The sequence below is a fragment of the Rhipicephalus microplus genome, chromosome 9, assembly GCF_043290135.1.
Source record: "Rhipicephalus microplus isolate Deutch F79 chromosome 9, USDA_Rmic, whole genome shotgun sequence".
Classification (NCBI taxonomy): Eukaryota; Metazoa; Arthropoda; class Arachnida; order Ixodida; family Ixodidae; genus Rhipicephalus; species Rhipicephalus microplus.
The window spans coordinates 61,316,865-61,338,254 of NC_134708.1; the positions used below are offsets into that span (position 1 = coordinate 61,316,865).

The following is a 21,390-nucleotide window of genomic DNA, read 5'->3' on the forward strand; positions in this document are numbered from 1 at the left end:
TCCCCGTCGACCAGGACAACAGCGGAAATGACAGCGTTGACGACTTCGTTGAGAAAGCAGAGGGAGCCCGCCAGCTTGCACGGAACCGCATTCGCGCGCAGCAAGATATCGACGCTCGCCGTTACAACCAAGGCCGAAGGAGCGTCCACTACCAACCAGGTGACTATGTATGGGTGTGGACACCAGTTCGACATCGTGGGCTTTCGTAAAAGCTATTGCGGCGCTACTTGGGCCCTTACGAAGTTGTGCGCTGCCTCAGTGACGTGAATTACGAGGTAGTTCCCCAAAGCTCCGACACCAGTTTAAACCGAAGACGTCCACGTCCAGAAATAGTCCATGTAGTACGGATGAAACTGTACCACGCCCGTGAGTTATGAACACTTCGAACTTTTTCCTTATTATGCACAACAGCGTGGGCTTTTTTTTTTTTTTCATTGACATGATCATTTTTTTTTTCTTTCATGGCCACCTCTAGCATCTCAGTCAATCGACCGGGACGGTCGCTCTTGAAAGGGAGGAATTGACGCAAGGTAGGCTGGCAACTATAGTAGCCAGCCTCTGAAGAGCACAACGAAGTAGTTCTGTGTGCGCGTGCTCTGGTGTCCGCGTTTCCGGCCCTTGGGTTACGAAAGTAAACGCCCTATTTTGTACCTGCGTGCCTGTGCTTTGTGACAATATGTCACACGGGGGGTTACCAATGCACGAATTTAATAAAAAATCATTATTTTAATAACACATATGACACCCCATATACAAGCATAGTACATTAGGGTGAAAACTGAGTAAGACACACATGACGTGTAGGATGCGAAAAGGTTATGGAGATGCCACTGATATCTTGCATGACAACTGCTTATGCTTCCTCTAAATGCACAGCATATTTGTTTCATTATTTCACTGCAGTGCTCTTCCTCTGCTACCAACAACAAGCAGGCATGGCAATCTTTCTCTGCTTCAACCCTGAGTGCGAAGTCATCAGTTCATAAGTGAAGTGGCTCACTCAGGAACCAGCATACACTATGCTAGCTACTCCATCCCTCACCCTCACTTCCCATATTTTTGTCATACTTTCTCATCAACTCATGAAAACCAATAAGCCATCTAGGACAGAACACGTTCTAGGCATCTCTAAAGGTGGGAGGCCTTGGATGTCTCATCAAACGCGAGAACTGACTATCGGCATTCAATGGTATTGACATTGACATGAGTGGTACAAAAAATCGTCGTGTCACATGTCACCACAATTTGTGACACCACATAACGTGATGACCATATCACATGACACTGTCAATCGTTCGATAGCGGGCTGATCACAGAGGCAGTGCAAAACTATGCAGGAAGCTTTCAGGGTGGATTAGCATGCCATGGAAGGATCAATACCTGGACAGAGATAACAGAGATGGCTTTTGTTCCTCAGTTGCTTTTAAGCAATGTGTAAGTGACCCTGCAAATTTTCGAAGTGTATACTTAAGGGCTTGTTCTCTTTTTTAACACAATATTAAAGGGAACAGACAATAATGCTTAGAAATGTATAGGGGATGTCCTTAGTGCCTGCGGCCGTTTATCAGTTCTCACGGAGGAAGTGTTACCCAAAAGAAGTGCAAGGTAGTATGTATATTCATATCCCAAGGTGGCCTCTCTTTTACACACTCTTCTACCACTCACCTTTCGTCCCACAAACACATGCATATTCCTTCGAGAATTGCCAAACCAAGTTACTTGCCAAGTCTCAATCCACTTTTACCCCGCAGCCTCTCTAATCAACAATACCCCTATTACCTTGCATTCCACTTCTCTTGAGAAGGCTGTGGACCACTCACTTTTTAAGGCTTCCTGTTTGCATGATGACGAGATAGATGGTTCATGAGTTTCTGATTCTGTGAGAAGGATGCACTACAGTGGTGACAGGAAAAGGGACGCTCGCCTCTGTGGATGTACATGTGGCGATTGAGGTGCTGCGCCCGCACAAATGATGCATCGCACTGGTCACAGCAAAAGGGACGCTCCCCTGTGTGGGTGCGCACATGGTCCACAAGGTTCGTTTTATGTCTGAACGATGCCCTACACTGGTCACAGGAGAAGGGACGCTTTCCTGAGTGCGTATGAATGTGCCTCATCAGGTGAGAGTCCCGAGAGAATGTAGCTGGACACAGATGGCACTTAAAGGGGCGCACGCCCGTATGGTTGCAAAGATGTTGTTGCATGTTCCCTTTGTACTTGGTCACATAGGTGCACTGACGACAGGAATGCAGTCCACCTTGAACGGTCACCAGTGACAGGTACTGCTCATGAGATGTCGAACACAAGGATCCTGCAAAGTCACGAAAGGAACAAAAAGACAATGAAGACTATGTGAAACACGTTGTCTGTAAGTAGATTACTGTTCCAGGAAATAAAGAAAGGTTGCTGGAGTAGTAAATAAAGTAGACAATTACTTCACTTATGCAAACAACATGTTACTGCAGTAGTAACCATGCAATGACACGACATGCTGTACGAAAATTTCCTTCTCTCTGGATGTAAGAACTCCCCTCGATACATTCAAGATGTTCGGCAAATGCACACGGGCCTGATTTGAATGATATTCTGACACTAAGCCTAGACATCAAAATTTCTTTGTAATAGTATGCCAAAACAAGAAGGAGAAGCATAATATTGTATCTATCATGCTTTATTTTAATATTACTACACCAAAACTCGGGTAATATTTTAGCAAATGATATAAACAAGACACGAGTGAAAGAAGGTAATATAGGAGAACATGAAAAAAGGCAAAATTATCACTAGCAACAAATCCTACGCATCACAATTTTTGGTGGACAGGTGTGATGGAACATTTACATGGGTTCTGTAGAAAAATGGCTTTCTATGTATACTAGCACAGTTCATACACTTAACATGAAGGTCTCTATCCTGTTTGAATGAAAGCATAATGATTCCATATAAAATACAGAATGAGCTACAAAGAATTTTGAAGATACAAATTTGAAGGGAGTATGCAAAATATTCGTATCATTCTGAATTATTATGAACAAATCAGTTGAAGCTGACCATGATGATGAACAAACTTCATTGGGTCAACTACTCTAGCCGAAAAAAAGTGCATAATGTTCTTTTGAACTTTCTTGCTTTCACCGCCTCTCAATAAAGTGCTGCGGTTTACTCACTCTTGCAGCTCCCTCTTACAGACAAGCTGCGTTGTGCCGTTCAAGTGGATCGGTCAGCTATGCGCGAGTATCATCCGCGGTGAATGGGAAAACCGTTCGTGTAACACCGAATGACGGTGTGTTTCATGTAATGTAGTCGATTTAAAACAACCTTAAAATTTGTATCGTCGCAAAATTCGCATCACCTGAAATCGTATCATATAGATTCTACTGTATTCATATAATATATTTCAGACACTTACAATACCTCACACGTGTAGATACTATTCCATTTTATCACAGTGTGTAACTATTTACACTGAATTAAAATAATCGCTACACCTTCGTACATACTTAGAAGGCCACCTTCCGATACCAAAATGATGAAACTACCATGGATATATGACGACACAATGCGCACAACTCAACACACTAAATTCATTTCAAGCCTTACTTCACAGTGAAGGTAATGGGCAAACCTATGTAAAACGAAGAATATCCTCACGGAGATGAAGTGAAGGAAGATAATTGGCAGGAGGATCTGAACGATGCGCAAGAGTGTCAGTCAGTCAGTCATATTGACTGTTGCCTGTTCCTTACCCATGGCTGACTAACACGCATGCACGCCCGTCCGCTCCTCCTGCCCTTGGTCTTTCTTCACGTTATCTTCACAACGATATCACAACGCTTCATGATGGAAGAGAATGCCTGCCACTTCCTTCACTTTATCTCTGTAAATATATTACAATGCTTGATTATGCTTCTGCCCTTCGTCTTCATTCACCTTATCTGCGTAACAATATAGCCATGCTTGATGATGGAAATGAAGGGAGATACATTTAGGGAAACTCAAGTCGATATTGCTCAGGTAGGGCACTTAAAAAAAATATTATTTACAAATCAAGTTTGTTTGGCCATATAATTCAAAGATTTTGTTCAGACTATACGGACATGCACTAAGGTTTTACGGAGAAAAAGGCACAATGAAGAAACACGAGACTCCTGCTAAAGGCTTAAATCATTATTTACATATTGCAGTGCAAAATAAAAGTGTTACCAGCAAGCACTGAAGTTACTTATACAACAAACATTTCTCCTTGCACTTATAGACGTGTAAAGATGTGCCTCATAGGGGTACTCACACAAAAACGTTAGGCTCGCGTTCTTCTGCTGCAATGTATTGCTGAAGGCCTGTTATCTATAACCCTGCACATGTTTGCTGTAGCACATCACGGATAAGTATTTACAAGTATCTCATTATCAACCAGTTTCAGGTTAAGAAAGCTTTAAATATGAGGAGCAATTGAGTGCAACTATCGCCACCCAGCACGTTCTGCTCTCTATCACGTCAGCACGCAGAACTGTGACACATTTCCGCATGGATCGCATCAAGAATTACTTTCGAATAAGAAACGGGATTGCAGTCTCGCTAAACACAAAATTTTCAAAGCGTGAGCCATAATTACGCACTCGCGACCACAAACCGAGAAGCGTAGACTGTGCGAACAAACGCGGCAAAAAAAAATGGCGACTACGATGTCATCATAACATGTTTTATTGACTGCAGCTGGTGGCGTGAGCGTAGTTAGGGGTCCCTAAAGGGTCCCCTTCGAGGGTGTCAATGGCACAATGAAGTCTAGTGCTCACACAAACTTCAAAATTAATTGAAGATGCCTTCCAAGCTATATTCACAGATGATATTTTGCAGATGATATATGAACGTTCACGCGAATCGATCCCGCAGGCAGTCTCGGCCATGAAATTTTGTGTCAGTGCCCCTTTAATAAATACCTAAACTGAACAAGGTACCTTGTAAGCCAAGCACAATTTTTTTACACTAAAGCTCTAAACACATACGTTGTAAATAAATAATTACAGTCTTGCCAATTTCAATTGCATAACAGTGCAGAAAGTGTGCAGATAATGTCACACGTTTCAATGCAAGGAGCCATGAGCAGCAGTCCATGCACAGTCACATTGCCGTCACACTTTTGTGTTCATAACGTATTAAGTTCCATCATAAGTGTAAAATGATGAATGCTTTCCAAGAAGCAAGTAGTGCAATGCCTTCCTGTCAATATCTAAAGCAATCCATTTCTTTGCTTCTCCACAGAGGGGAACAAAACATCTGCAACAGCACATAAAACAATGTTAAAGCCAGCACAAACACAGCACATTGACACGTACTTGCAACCTTGAAATCATCAGTCTCAATTGTAAGAAATAACTCAATTGCAGTTTTATTACTATAACCCCATGACTGCTTCTTCAGTATAAAGACAAGTGCAAACAAGAGGTCTTGATTTTTTTGTGTTAGATGCAGCATTAGTTCTCATTATTACTCTTTCTCTTAATTACTCATTTCTCTTTGAGTAACTAATTTGATGAAACAACACATATTTTTGAAAAAAAGAAACTCTATACATACGACAATTCACTTTTGAGCAGTTGAACTTGGAAGAAAAAATATTGAATTGAATTGCATGAAGGACGTGAACTCGCAGTGAACCAAACCAATGTGCCAAGTGTCTGCTTTCCCATTTTGGCACACTATATGTGGGTAGACGATGAGTGGAGCTGCTGTGGCTAAGTATAGCAGGGCGCAAGAACCGCAAATGTCATGAAATTGTTTGGGTAAACCAGTTGTACATCTTGTGGCACAATTAGGAGGCATTTTTTCCGTCTACAGAAATAACAAAGAGCTGCATCATAAAAAGAAGACACATGTAAGACTTCAAACAGTGTGCAAGTACAATTTTATGCATTACTCTTCGTTACAGCACTGTCCTTCTTTCCCCCCTATGACATTAACAAACAAGCGAACAAGTGAACAGTGTCCCTGCAAGGCCGGTGGCGAGTCAAAAACCAAGAATCAAAATAAGTAGTTCAACCTAAAGGGTAATTCAGTATACCAGAGTTCAATATAATCAGGTTTGACTGCACCACTCAAATACAAGCTACTATGGAGCTTGTTGATTTTAATATCTTGCAAAAGGATCATAATGTGGGCCAGTTGGTAATTCATTTTCTTCGTTCAGCGAACTGGGAGCGCAGAGAAAAGCTCTTGCGTACGGTCAAAAATAATGAAAAATGCACATGTACTTCTTCAGAGAACAAGGAAGAGAATAAGAAGCGCGCGGCAGTAATCCCCTACATTCATAAAATGGCCCATGGGTTAAAAAATGTGGGAAACCGGTTCGGTGTGCGCGTGGTTTTCTCGGCACCCAATAAATTGGCCAGGATATGTTCAATGGTGCACAGGAGGGCACATAATGCATCTAAAGGTAGAGGATGCCTCCAGAAGCACGTAACTAAGTTTGTTAAGTGCATCACTGGAGTAGTATATAAGATACCCCTTTCTTGTGGACGTATGTACATTGGCCAGACCGGCCGATGTGTGAACGTGCGTCTCAGGGAACACAGAAGCTCGTTGAAAAATACACCTTACTCCCATTTAGCGTCACATTGCGTTTCGTGCAAGTGCCAACCTCTGTTTGAGAATACAATTGTTCTGTTCCGGCATCCTCATCAAACTACGCGCGAAATTTCTGAAGCCTATCACATTTCCAGGAATACGGACCAATGTATAAGTCATCCTTCCTTCTCACTACTTGACTGTGAATTCAGCTACCTAGATAACCCTTAGACATGTGCCTTGATTACACGCTTCGCATGCTGCCCTTGATTTCGTCATAATCTTTTTTGACATGCGCATTTTGTGTTTATATATGTTCCTTCCGATGTGGAAAATAAATCAGTTGATAGTGAGCGCTCGTGTTGTGTGGTTCCTCCCTTCGTCCTTTGTGTTTTCTCTGCGCTCCCAGTTCGCTGAACGAAGAAAATGATTTTAATATCCCACAACCTCTTCCGAATATGATGCAGAATGTGGCAAAGCACTTTCAGATCTTGGTGTGGCACACAAATCTCGTCAGTGTGGCTTCTTTGAGTGGGTACTACTGCACAAATATCTGCTTGCTCGTTCTGGCCAGTACTATGATGATACCAAAGTAAAAAGTGATGAAGTGCATCTGCAGTACATGTGTAAAAATTATCAAGCAAGCAAATGGGGACACTAGTCAATCAACATGTAGACACAGTGTAGAATTCAGAAAGTGCATGCCAAGGTCCACGTGGCTTCATCCACGGCAAACAACATGCATGATGCCCATGTTGCCAAGTGCAGAAAATTTTTTTGAATTCTTGAGGAGAAACAACGATTTAAAAATGTGCCGGTACAATGCTTGCATGAGATAACTTTCACAGTGCAGTTCAAAAAGAAATGCTACCTCAGACTTCTTATTGATATGCTCCTTATTACAACACACAATCTAGAGTGCCACAATGCTGTCAAAACTTGGACAGGATGGGGACAACAAAGATGGCCTCAACTGTAAACCACTGTCTGCAGATACAGTGAGGTAGTTTTGTTCAAAGCAGCATCCTTTCTTAGCAGGATGTGCCATGCAAACTGTATGAAGTCTGGCTTATTGTAACTAAGCAGGCACATAGAGGAGGATTTCTGGGAATGCACTTACAATGTTCAAAACTACCAAAATATTTCAATAAGGTTTAGGTACCTGCAAAGGCACTGGTTGCACCTATGTGAGAAAGTCAGGTCAGTTTTGATAAATGCTAAAAACACTCCACAAATAAAAAATGTGATCGCCCAAAACCAAGGTATTTTGACAGCAGCACGACTCATTTCTTGGTGCCAAAACAGATGTAGAGTATGTTCAGATAAAAACATTGGAGCATATAAGCTGGCACCTGTTGATTTTGCTTAAAAAAATACATTTTGTTGCCAGAGTACCCAGTGTCATTAAACAAGTCTTAATTCGACAAAGAAAACCTTGCCTTAATTTAGAAGTCTCCACATAACTAAAACCACCTCTCACAAATTGCACAAAAATGTGATTTAGATGAGATCCTACAAAAGATCTGCCATAGGTGCAAGTCTCAACATTTTTCTGGAAGTACTACAAGTAACCTGCATTCATGGAGTTTTATTACCTAGCAGTTTTGTTGCCAGTATGTCAAAAACAAGTAGCACACTATTCAATTACACCATAGTGTGAAGTCTTTCTGCTCGACATCTATAACAGTGAGAACTTTTAAAATTACCCAGAATGTTGTCAAATACTATATTGATGAAACATGAGATCCAAAGAAATGTTGTGTTAGTCTGTAGTCTAATACCCGTGCCACACGGGCATAGAAAATGACATTTGGTGGCGAAGGCCTTCAGTTCCCGAATGACATTCGTTTCGCCGGCGCTGCTACACGTCCAGAGCGAATGACATTTGACTTTATGATGTCGATCACAGCACCTTCCAAGAGAGCATTGATTGAATAGCAATAAAAAAAATTAAGAAGCATTTACAAGCTTCATACACATCAGATAATCATCCAATGTAGAAATAAGCGTATTACGCTGTCCTAAGTTTCTTGCTTTGTTTTACAACGTTGCAGCCGACCGTAGCAACCTAAGCCAACACTAGTCAGATCCACAGCGTAAATAGACACTAAAATTGACAAGCGTTTCATTATCAATACTGTATTTCCTTCGTATAACGTTCAAAGCATCTTTTTAAGACTTGAGTGCAAATAAAAGACGGGAAATTTCATTTTTAGCTCAATATGATTTGTTTTATATACTTTCAGGTAAATCGCACTTCGCGAACTGTGTCGTCGAGAGTAGGCATTTCTCAGTCAACTGAGTTCTGGCGAAGGCAGTTGGTGGCGAATGGCATTCGAATGGCATTCGGATGAATGCCATTTTGTTCGCCCGTGTGGCACCGCGCGAATGGCAATAAATCTGAAGGCATTCGGAGGTAAATGCCATTTTTTCTGCCCGTGTGGCACGGGTATAAGGCAAAGAAATTCTCGCCATCTTTATAACCTTTTATGCTGATTTCAAATACGTACTATTTTGATTATTCTCCATGACAATGTGTATAGTTCATTTTGAAGAAACATTTTATGCCACTAAACTTTTATGGAGCTGAGCCATTAGTGGCTCATAATGCTCTACATTAACTTGTAAATAATTATCAAGGAAATACATACAGGACTTTTTAATAGACAAGAGAAATTGCAATGTGAAAATTCTTAAAATGTTCGGCCCATATTGATTACTTACTTTAGGTTTGCAAAAGTTTTACAGGCAATATTAAGTTTCAGAGGGAATTGCACCCTTCACATGTTAGAGCTAATTTGGAAAAAAATTATAGCTGGTCGGGCTGTCACACATACAAAAAGATGATGTCCAATCTAAAAAGTTTCACAAAAATATTTCTTGAAAAAAAAATAACGAATTTTAGAGGAGTAAGTGAAAGCTCTTCTACAACGAAAACATGCGTCTTGCAACATTTGTTTCTTCCCGAGAGAGCTTGGCCATCATGGTTATTTCGAGCCTGTGGCTTTAGTGAGCTCTTCATACGAAATGTACGTATTTACTTGCATAATCCTCGCACTTTTTTTTTTTGCCGGAAAACCGATGCAAAGTTGGGGGGGGGGGGGGGGGGTGCGAGAATTACGCGGGGAAAACGTTCCACGAAAACGTACAGAGCGAAAAAGAAAACGAAGTGGCCGCAAATCGGGATTCTCACCTCAGCTACTAACAGCAAGCTTTAAGAAGTACTAATTAAAACCTACCTCAACAATAAAAGCAGAGGTTCAACACAAGACAATATTTATTTGAGACACAAGTAGTGGAAGCAAACAGTCGAGAATTAGAATACCATACGCAAAGCTTGTGGACGTTGCGGGCGTAGCGATAACATTTGTCGCTCAACAGGAGCCCTCAAAAGGTGAGCGTATGACGTCGGCTGATGGCTATTTAAACGAATCGTCCGCAGTTTCCTTCTGAAGAAATAAAGTTTACCATCAATCCCAGTTGGAGGCACACGGCAGGCCCAACGCGTCTTGGTGGCTTTCAGCTGCCGTCACCGGTAGCGAACACAAAACTCGTAGACTCCGAAGGGCCTACCGGCGGCCCTGTGGTCCTTGTTTAGTGCATAATTTGTAACTTGCAACTTGAAAGCAGCCGTGTAGCTTTAGTAACGCCTCATGACGTGACAAGATTACCGACACAACCTACTAAACAAGCCGCAACGCACACTGGCCACTTCAGCTTGGCTTGGATTGTATTCAATCTATGTGCAATAGTACGCTTATGAATGGATGGATGGATGTTGCTATACCCATAGAGAAGTAAAAAAGAGGTTAAGAGTGGACACTCTCGTAGACCCCAGCGGCCCAATCGACCCTAGCACACCTGGTGGTTGGTGAAAGCAAGTGGCATGCGCTTTCTGTTTCGGTTTCACTGGCGCAAATTTTGAATTACTTTGCGTAACCGACGTTTGGCTATGACGAAAGTTCATGATTTTAGACCACTTTTCATCGCCCAAATGGATAGTTTTTGTAGGTCGTTTTGATTTAGCGATTCCCTGTTTTGTTTTGTTCAGTGGTCGTGCGAATTAGTCGTGACGTAATTTTTATTTCGATTAGGTTATAATAAAAAGAGATGCAGGTAATGATAATTCACTATGGTTTTATTCATCGCGCTTGTGTTTTTCTTTTTGAACAAGTGATCAATGCATATATCAGTCAAATAGACAGAGTATCCACAATTTTTATTCAAAGCAAGGTAGAGTCGGAGAATATAAAAAGCACAATATGACAAAGGTAGACAACAAATGCATCTCGCCTTACAAATAAATTGTAACAAATACAGAGAGAACACAGGCAACGCACACATCGCTAGAGTTGGCAGAAGCCGAGAAGCTGGTGAAGTATGACACACCAGGCCAGTGTGTAAGGATCTATGGCAAAAACACAGCGCACAATGCTGATGAAGAAGGAAGAAGTGACATATACACAGCAATGAAGTCGCGAATCACGCCTGGGGGTTAACCGAAATAAAGCATAGAAAAAAAGAGCGCACAGAAACAACACGACACAATATAGCAGAGAGGCAAAGGTGCAGTGTGCTGGCTGTGCTTAAGAACAGCTTGCCCAAAATTGAAAAAAGCAGACTTGATGCCTGCTTGTCCTCAGGCTTTGCAGCTTGCTCACTACGTGAAAGACAAACTTTATGCTACAACATTGGCAGGTCTTGTGGCTCTTCTTATGCATTGCCTTGATCAAAAACTTAAGATCCCAAGTGAATTGCGTCTGGGTGTTGCTGTGACGCTTGCGAGCTAAAATAGATTGTAGTCATCACTTATCCAGAATTGTGGACCTTAATTGGTGCTACGAGAGCGGTATTACAGGGCTAATAAATAGCAGAAGGAAACCACTTTGGCTCATTATTTTTCACAAAAACTCTACATCGTAGGTTATCACTCACGAGCTATATAAAAATAAAATGGCAGCATCCGCAGCCCCATCAAACGCTACAAGTTTGGGTATTCTTTTGAAAATTTTGATGGGCGAGATGAGGAGGTTGATGAGAAGCTAAAATACGAAAAGCGTGATAACGTGAACCGTGCCCACTTCATACTGTGTTCCTTACCCGCTCGAAGACATTTCAACAAGCGGTTTTGTTATCGATGTATTACTTGAGCTGGAGAGATAAAGCATACACAGTGACCAAGCAACCCACAGTAAGTGTACAGTTCGCCCACATTTGCTACAAAAATACAGACAGGATACCCAACATTCTTTTTAAGGTTATGCAAATCGCTTCGAGCAAATACACAGTGTCCCTACTCCTCATAGCGAGTAACCAAAACAATGTATGCAACGAAGGAGTGGTTAGTCCAGTTGAACTGAATATAAGCATATAAGACCATAATGAAGTCTGCTGTAACGAAGTAATAACATAACAAAGCTATTGCAGGATTCGGCTCAACTCAAATAATTTAGTGTAAACCCGCTGCTAATTGCTAACCTTCGAACTTGTCAAGCTGTATGCCTGAGATTGAAGACTGGAACCTAACCCTATCTAAGTTTCTGTTCACAAAACGCACATGTTAACATAAACGAACCCGGCAAAACATTTTCAGAAACTTCGCGCGACACCCAGCAGAGCAGAAATGAAAATTGCCAACACTTGACAGATGGTGATACAAAACATCGCACACTTTCAGGTGATGTGCAGTGGCCTCAATTATGGCAAGAAAGTGAGATTCAAGTTGTACGTATGCAAAAGCTAATTCTGATGGCACAGTGAGATTCCCAAAAAGTTTGCTGGGGACGTGGTATGCTTTCAGCATTGTGAAATACTGGTGGGTATTTCACTGTCGTCTTTCAGTAACTGTGGGCAACTGCAACCGTCACATGCATTCCGAAGGAAGTGTTTGATGAGAAAACCAGCTACATAATATGCAGCGGAGTTATCGATAATGTGGGAGTGAATGTTGGGCGCAAGTTCAGAGAGATCATCTAGAGCGGGAAAGTCGTCAGGCTGTGGCTGTGCACACTCCTCATTATCCACAAGAGATACACTGGTGAGGGAGAATGGCGAGAGCTGCTCCTGGAGGAGGTCACATTCATAATCCTCGACATTTCCGTATTCTGACAGCTTGAAGAGTTTTCTTATGCAGATGTGCTTCAGGCCACAAATAAATTGTGCTACATTGGGGTTGGTGTTGCAACCCCGTTTTTGCCTAATGTGGCCAAATATGTTCTCCAGAGGATCCTGTTGAAGCCTGCGTGTTAACAGGTATTAAAAATTGTAATTTTTAGAGAGGTCGTCCCATAGTTGACTAATAGCCTGAATTGTAATTTGCCAACCTACGATGGTTTGTGGTTGACGTCTGCCAACAAACTGCCATGATGCAATCCAGGGAAGCTGGCCTCGGAGGAAGTCAATCAGCTCTGAATCATTTTTCATGATTGCATGCCGCAGCTTTTGCGAAGTTTTTTTTTTACTCGAGCTGTTCAAGGCATTGAAAATCCTGTCCATACGATCACAAAATTGAGCTGTAGTGATGGCCGAGGTAGGCAGCACCTTCGCATACACCATTGCCGTGATAGCAATCGAAACTGATGCACTGAGGACCTGAGTTGCTCTGCTGACCTTCATCTTAGAAAAAGGTTTCAGATGAACGTGCCGTTCAGTCAACTTTGGAGCCAATCGCAACCGCAACTCATGTGAGGATTGGTAAAAGCTTACAATGTGCTACCAGTTAACGATGTCATCCCCAATGTATAACTTGTGTGCTTGGACATTATTGCGCATTGTTTTAATTACCTGCGGAACATCAAAAATGTAATACCCAACCCATTAACTTCAAAAAAAGGCTTTGCTACAGTCACTCTTAGTTGGTTAGCGAGACTTACATTTGAACTGCCCTGGTCACAAATGACTGCTTTCACTGCAATATTAATGCTCCTAAGCTCCAAAATGAGTGATACTAGCAAGGTATGCATAACAGATGACGGTGTTGATGTGTGCCCTATAGTAAAAGCAACCGGTTGAACCCACTTTCTCGAAACACCAACAAGAAGAAAAACCAGTGCTCGATCAGCGATGGTTGAAGTGCGATGAGTTCCATCATCTGTAAAACCCTGGACAACGTCTCTTGCAGCATCATAGTACAAATTCTTTTTGAGTGCTATTTCGTCGAAAACTAAAGCGCACACCCGGTCCCGTTCATTCCAAGCTTGAGTATTTGTTGCAATGGAAAAAAGGAATCCTGGAATTATGCCTGGAGTCATCTTTACATTAGCTAGCCACTTCCTTAATGAACGCACACGTTAAAGAACTCCAGGTGGTCAAAATTTCCGGAGCCCTCCACTACGGCGTCTCTCATAATCATATGGTGGTTTTGGGACGTTAAACCCCACAAATCAATCAATCCTTAATGAACACCGGGAGGGCAAAGAAAAATATGGAGCCAGAAATCGGTATGCTCGCGGACCTCGAAAGTTTAAGTGAAGAGCGAATTTCTTGAACCACACGGGAAACCGCTTGCCCTTGCGTTTGGGCCTCAAGCGAACATGTGCAGAAAGAAGTTTAAAAACCTCCTCGGTGACGTGCGGTCGAATGACTCCAAGGGCCTTTAAAGTCGATGACTGTGCTTGGTGAGGCTGTCTCCGCAGTCTTTTGATAGTTTTCCGCTGTGCTGCTACTTTGGCTTGCAGATGTTTAATGGTTTGCTTGTACTTCATTGATGGAGACACTGTCGCTGGCACACGGGAACGCACTGCAATAAACAAAAAAATGGATGTAAAAGCGAAGAACAACTAATCCCATATGAGCACTTTCCTCGCTCTTTCAGACCCAAGGTGCACAACTTTCTGTGGTGCAAAGTTTTCGATTCCACTACCTAAAAACAAGCCATTCACAATGTTGACAATGCACAAAAAAAATTAAAATCACTGAGAGCCCACCCTTAAATTTTTAAGTGCACACGTAGTGTCCTTTTGAGGATAGTTTCCTCAGAATGTCCTAAACATATGATAAAATAGCACATTAAAAACAGCTGCAGTAAAAGCATAGTCACCATTTTCTCTAGGGCACTCAGGCGTGGAGCTGTGGGCGGAGACGTCTTCTGGAGGGTCTTGTGAAGCTTGTTCAGTGCCTCGGACAGTGCTGTCGGAACAATCTTGCGAGCGGCCTGCAGAAGTCTCTATATCAATCCACTCTGGTGTTGAAGTGAACATACAACTTACCGGTCACACAAGTTCCTATTGTGACAGCTGAACGACTGGTTGAGGTTTTCTCCAGCAAGACGAAGTCAGCAGAAATTCTTTCACCAGCTACAAGGGAGCTGCCACCTGCAGAGGTTTGGTCAACAGTCAATTTGGGTAAAAAAAAGAAATCGCGACACTGAACGCACCCTGCTCATCGGGGCACCTCAATGTGTAGGAGCCGCTTTTTGAAGCCTCTACCGCAGGACCTGAAGAAATGAAATTACGACAATGTGTCAGTAAGAGGCTTGAAATAACACAAACTGAAGCTCATCCGCACCTTGCAGACATGTCACAGTCAATACTTGAAGCAACGCTCAGAGAACCTGCATATATGTGCAGTTGGTACAAGTTACAAAGCTTGTAGCATGGGGAAACTTAAACAGCTCTTTCAAACGCATAAAATGGTCGAACGTGGAAGAAAAGAGAAGGCACCAACTAGGAAACAAGTAATTTGTGATTTTTGGAATTATCAACAGTGCCAGCTTTCACTGATGAAAGGTATACGTACATGTGCACTCAGGCTTGAAGATAACGTGAAATAGCCCTTTAAAGTCTTTTAAAACAAGTTGCGCAGGTCAAGAGCATCAAAAAACAACAGAAATGCAAAGCTGCTGTTAGGAAGGTAATAGCCCACAATTCACAAAATTTAAGACTTTCCAAGTGTTACTTCTATAGTGAGGTTTCTCCATCGGCTACAAAAATCTTCGCGGATAACTGTCGCCACTGATTCAATACAAGTGGCTGCTATTGCACATATTTGAGTTTCAGTCAATCACTTACATGGTGCAGCTGGTTGCACACTGGGAACAGCCATTCTTGTAAGCCTTGTGTGTCCAGGGTCCATGAAACTGTGAGCAGTAAAATGGTCGCTACAAACCCTGTACGTTGCGTACAATAGGCTGGCCGGCTTACTAAGGAGATCATCGCGTCCAGCATACTGCATCCATGCTTTCATCCTGCATTGGCAATGAACTATCAGCTGAAAGGGGAAGTGCTTGAATAGTGATTTTTTATTGTTACCCTCACTGAGCAAGTACGAACAGTAAGACTGAAGACATGCAAACCATACAAAAGCTTTAACACACCTGCCGCCCCGTCGTATGCGGAAGAAACTCGTCCCAGGCTTCTTGTGGGTTCTGCCATTGTTGAAGCACCACGATACACAGCAGTAGCTGCCGTAGCTTGGACCGCCGGACGGCATGGCATCAGCGCGGTCTGAAAATGTTAGTAAGCGGATGCTTCGCTGTCAAATTACGAAAAAGATATGTGCACGTCATAAGTGTACCAGCAAACCCCTTTGAATGATTAGCTAATCGATGCACAATACATAACCAGTGATACATCTCTGACCCATAAAACTCTGACTTACAAAGATAGACGTCAAGACCACGTACAAAGATCTTCAGAAGTTTCCAGGTCGCTATCCCTTGTAATGCAATGGTATCGCGGCCTGAGAACTTAAGAACACCTTCGTGCGTAAGCAGTATCAGCAGTAAATTGGGAAGAAAAATCGTAGTTGAAATTTGTGCGGTAAAATTATATTGGAAACGTCAAAACAATTTGGGGGCAGCTTGCACTAGTGGCACAAGGCTAGCGAAGAAACGAAGATGATGGCCACTTGGCTAGTCCAGATTTGCCTCCGGCACACCAAGAATTATTCGTGTTCCGAGCCTTCGGGAAACGCGTCGTGAAGCATGCGAGGCCCAGCGAACGCTTCTTAATATATATTCCTCCGTGTGCATGGGCTTGTCGCTGGGTGGATGGTGTTTATGACAGTACGGCTGAAGAAAAATAATCGCGTAAGGCGTGTTGAATAAATTGTTTTTATGTAAAATAACATACCAAATTTTGGCGTATAATTATTCTTTTGTAAAAACAATTTCGTTGCATCAGTTATAACTGTTTCTTTATGCGCTTGCGTCCTCTAACGTTTGGTGAGAGCACTAGTTCGTTACGTAGTCGTGACGCGCTTCCTAAGGCCAGGTTTCGCGGAGTGTCCTCTCTTGTCTTTCTCTTTCTCTATGGCTGTACCCTTTAGATCGGGCAGCGACTAACGCCACCTAGCCGTAATATTTAGTGAACAAACCATTAGATTATCTCTTTTTTTCCCCTTTAAATAGTGAGGTTGAGGATTCGTACTTTACAGCGAAGGGTTCAATTTTCACTCGTGCCTTGACTTTAGCCACCAATCAAATAACCTCCTTCTAGTTAAGTCTACCCGCTTAAAGTCTATTTTGCCCTCCCTATCTCTAAACCCCAGTGCTTTGAAGAACTCTGCGCCATCATCCTGAACTATAGAGTGAAGCCCTTTACAGAACATTATCCAGTGTTCAGCAGTTTCCTCCTCCTCTCCACACGCACTGCATACTGTGTCTAGCCCTTCGTATATGGCCCAATATGTCTTGGTTCGCAATACTCCCGTCCTGGCCTCAAACAGTAGAGAACTACCCCGAGTATTATCATAGATCTTTTCCTGGGCAATTTCGTGCTTAAAAGTTCGATAGATCTCTAGTGCAGAATTCTTAATCATGCCAATTCTTCACATGTCAGTCTCTGTTTTCTTCACTTTCTTCTTAACCGATAGTTGTCTTTGGTATGGCCGCCTGCTGTTTTCTAAGTATTTACCAGTCAATTTCCTGGTTCGCTTCCTCCATTTTGTTTCGACATTCTTCATGTACAAGTAGCTGAAAACCTTCCTAGCCCAACGGTCCTCCCCCATTTCTCTCAATCGCTTCTCAAATTTTATCTTAATTGCTGCTAGCTTCCCTGCCCTCAAGTGATGTCCATCCTATATCACCCTGTATTCTCTGATTTGGTGTATTCCCGTGAGCTCCTAAAGCAAGCCTACCTATTCCACGTTGCTTAATTTCTAATCTTGCTTGAACTTCTGATCTCATGCACAAGACCACATTGCCGAACGTCAGCCCAGGAACCATGACCCCTTTCCATCTTTCCATAGTCTTCTCACAACATCATACCTATTGTAATTCTACAGTGCCCTATTTTTCATCACTGCTGCATTCCTGTTACCTTTAGCCGTCACGTATATTTCGTGTTCCCTTAAGTACTCGGTCCCATTGCTTAACAGTCAAGAAATAGCGCCAGATAGCACGCGCTATCATCATCAGTGGTTGAAACGAGCAGACGGTATTTTTGCGGCAGTTTTCGGGGGATGCGATAATTACTCGAGGAAAAAAAGAAATCGTATTTTTGTTGGCCGATGTGGAGGGTGCGAGAATTGTGCGAGTGCGAGGATTACGCGAGTAAAATACGGTAGTAACAAGCAGCTAGGTGACCGTTCCCTGGAGACTCTTAGACAATGAGTAACTTTAATTTTTAGTAGCCACTTTGTGCTCTTTATCCCATTGAAACATCGTACACAATACATTTTGTGTACACCACTCGGTTTGGCAATCTACATCAAGTAGAGGCCAAGAAAGAGAAAGATTTATCATAGTTTGGATGAATTGAAGCTCCTTCATTATAAATCTGTCTTCATTCTGCAGAGTACACATGCTCACTTTTCTGAAGGCACTACGCCATTTGAAAAGTCATGCAACATGTCACTTCCTGCAAGCAATGAATGCTTCTTTGTTCAAAATTTCATGTAACCGAACATAAATTTGTACTATATACCTGGCATAATATTTGATTCTGTTTATGCCAAAACTAAAGCTCAAAAGCTACAAGATAAAGAGATAATAACAACTTCATTAAAATGAGTTACTAAAACTAATATCAATTCATTATTATCTCATTATTCTTGTGGCACTAAAATATTGAGTACTTTGAAGCAACGTTATAATGATTTGATACATTTACAGAAAGTTCTTCATACGGGGCATTTGAAAGCATTAAAAGTGCTTTACCGCAATGCTTTCGCAATGCAGTGAAGCTTAATCATATTTTGGTAATTGTCTTTTTGTCTGTTTGAAAAGGACTCGCCAAGATGCATACTTGGCCTGAGCAGTCGCAAATGCTTATTTTTGTTTGATGCACAAGTGGCGTGTGCATGCGTTCATTTCGTATCATGTAATGCTCTTCTGCTCACGTTGGCTTTACCACAGTGCTTTTTCCATGCAGTGAAGCTTGATCATAGTTCGGTATTTCTCCTTTTGTTTGCCTGAAACGGACGTGCCAAGATGCATATTTGGCCTGAGCAGTCGCAAATGCTTATATTTGTTTGATGCACAAGTGGCCTGTGCATGCGTTCATTTCGTATCATGTAATGCTCTTCTGCTCACGCTGGCTTTACCGCAGTGCTTTTTCCATGCAGTGAAGCTTGATTATAGTTTAGTATTTGTCCTTTTGTTTGCCTGAAACGGACGTGCCAAGATGCATATTTGGCCTGAGCAGTCGCAAATGCTTATATTTGTTTGATGCACAAGTGGCCTATGCATGCGTTCATTTCGTATCATGTAATGCTCTTCTGCTCACGCTGGCTTTACCGCAGTGCTTTTTCTATGCAGTGAAGCTTGATAATAGTTTAGTATTTGTCCTTTTGTTTGCCTGAAACGGACGTGCCAAGATGAATATTTGGCCTGAGCAGTCGCAAATGCTTATATTTGTTTGATGCACAAGTGGCCTGTGCATGCGTTCATTTCGTATCATGTAATGCTCTTCTGATCACGCCGGCTTTACCGCAGTGCTTTCACAAGGCAGTGAAGCTTGACCATACTTGCTTTTACGTGTATTGCGACTTATCAAAGTTTTGTAATAGCTCAACTGTTGACGCTAGAAGTGATGCATTCTATGTGAAAGTTTTATACTTAACTTCGGGGATTCATGTTTTCATAAAGTTTTCACAATATATCAGTAAGGTCGAGTTGGAAACTATGCATTTTTGGAAAACGCCCACGAACACGACGGAGACAAGAGATTAGAAAGACTCAGTACTTCGCCTTTGTCTTGTCCCTCCGTCGTTTTCACGTTCATTTTCAAAGTATCTATCAAAATGCTGACAACGCTGTTTCACTGCCAGGAACCTTTGGCGTGTAAGAAAGGGAGCTAAATTTTCTCTCAACCTGTAAACCAAGCAATTGCCGCTACTTGATGTGCGATAAATAAAAGACCAAAATTAAGAATGACCAGCTGATGTTGATAACAGGTGCTCATAGCAGCACTTTTTTGCTGTGCACTTGAATTCCTGTATTATGTAATGTTATGGTCCGTGAGTACACAATGACACTACTACAACCAAGAAAAATTTTACTAACATTTATTTGTAAAATAACTGCTACAAAATAGAATTCTGATCCCCTTCTTAGTAGTTGCATAATTTAGCTAGAAGAAGACAGCATCATCCAACTTCCTGACGACTTGACAACAGGGTGAGTCCACAATGTACTGGACCTGTACAAGATGAAGAAAATAGACGAAAAAAACAACAGATAAATCAAAGAGTTTAAGAAAATGGCACCTGAAACTTTCAACTTGCCCACCACAGCAGTGAAAAGACTCCTGTTGTCATATGTATTTGCTGCCTGTTGGTCCGCGGGAACAAGTGCCAGTTTTTTTTATTAATAGAAGCTGCTTAGCATCACTTCATTGCAAGACTTTTCTCTATCCGCCACCCGAGAACGCGCTCTGTAGCGGTCAGGCTCCGCCTAGAGACTTGTGGCAGTGTGACGTTAATGTGGGCAATATATACACAGACTTTGGTTGCTTAATTTGTAGCAAACTCATTGTGAGCAAATTTCATAGTTGTATTCATAAAATATTTGAATGTTATATTGTAATATAACACTAAAATGCTGAGGCTTTAGAACATTACAAACTCAGCCTGCCTACATTAACAATCCCAGTGCCACGGGCATGCAAGAACTGCTTGCATAATCACGAATCAACTAAACCATTTTGATATATTGACAGGTTTTCAAAAATGACTATTTTTGAAAATTTGATATTCATATTTTTCTCTTAAAGGGCAAGCTACTGTTGCTGAAAAGAAAAAAAAGCAAATCATATACAATATCTGATACTTTTTGTTTGCAGTTTAGAGCTGCACATGGTAAAAGGCTGCATGCATGAGTGTTTGTTGTGTGCCATTCATGGTATTATTTCCGAAATCCTTATTCAATTGACATTTAGTGATCAGCCTATAAATTTTCTTGTTTTTTATTTTTCATTCCGTGCATTAGATATGAATATATTTTAGTTCAGGAAAATTTGCTCAACGAAGGGATGGAAGTTTTTCTACTTTTGGCAAAAAAACAAAACAAAGCAAGAACTAGTTCTAGAACTTTTATGAAAGAGACAGGTTTGAGGTTTGACGTGATGCGAAGTCAATAAAGAAGGAATGCCACAGAAAGGATTGCCTCAACAAAGGAATTTGGTTCGTTGGGGTAACATACATTTGGCAATGTTTTTATGTACTTCTAGTTAACGCTCCACCACTAGCTTACAACAAGGAAAAAAAATAAGGTGGTGCATGCAGAAAGTTAACTCATCACATAATGTGAAAATTTGACCCAGAACAAGAGAAGGAACAAAGACGAGTGCTCACCTCCAACAAGATTTATCTTGAAGAGCAAACATATATACTCTTGAAATGCAAAAAATAGACAAATCATTCAAAAAGCCCACAACTGCCATGCACGAA

General features: G+C 41.8%; 1 protein-coding gene and 1 long non-coding RNA gene across 2 annotated transcripts; both read right to left on the reverse strand.

Annotated features, from left to right (window-relative positions):
• Positions 1-706: 706 nt before the first annotated feature.
• LOC119183279 (uncharacterized) lies at positions 707-10,318 on the reverse strand. Its single transcript, XR_005111368.2, has 2 exons — positions 10,030-10,318; positions 707-2,311 (listed from the first exon to the last, which is right to left on the reverse strand). It is a non-coding gene; the product is annotated as an uncharacterized LOC119183279 (long non-coding RNA).
• A 432-nt stretch (positions 10,319-10,750) lies between these two features.
• Positions 10,751-16,535, reverse strand: LOC142771819 (uncharacterized). Its single transcript, XM_075873721.1, has 6 exons — positions 15,875-16,535; positions 15,570-15,745; positions 14,936-14,995; positions 14,769-14,873; positions 14,600-14,713; positions 10,751-14,299 (listed from the first exon to the last, which is right to left on the reverse strand). The coding sequence occupies exons 1-6, from the start codon at positions 15,988-15,990 to the stop codon at positions 13,944-13,946; spliced, it is 927 nt and encodes a 308-aa protein (XP_075729836.1). The 5' UTR covers positions 15,991-16,535; the 3' UTR covers positions 10,751-13,943.
• Positions 16,536-21,390: the final 4,855 nt, after the last annotated feature.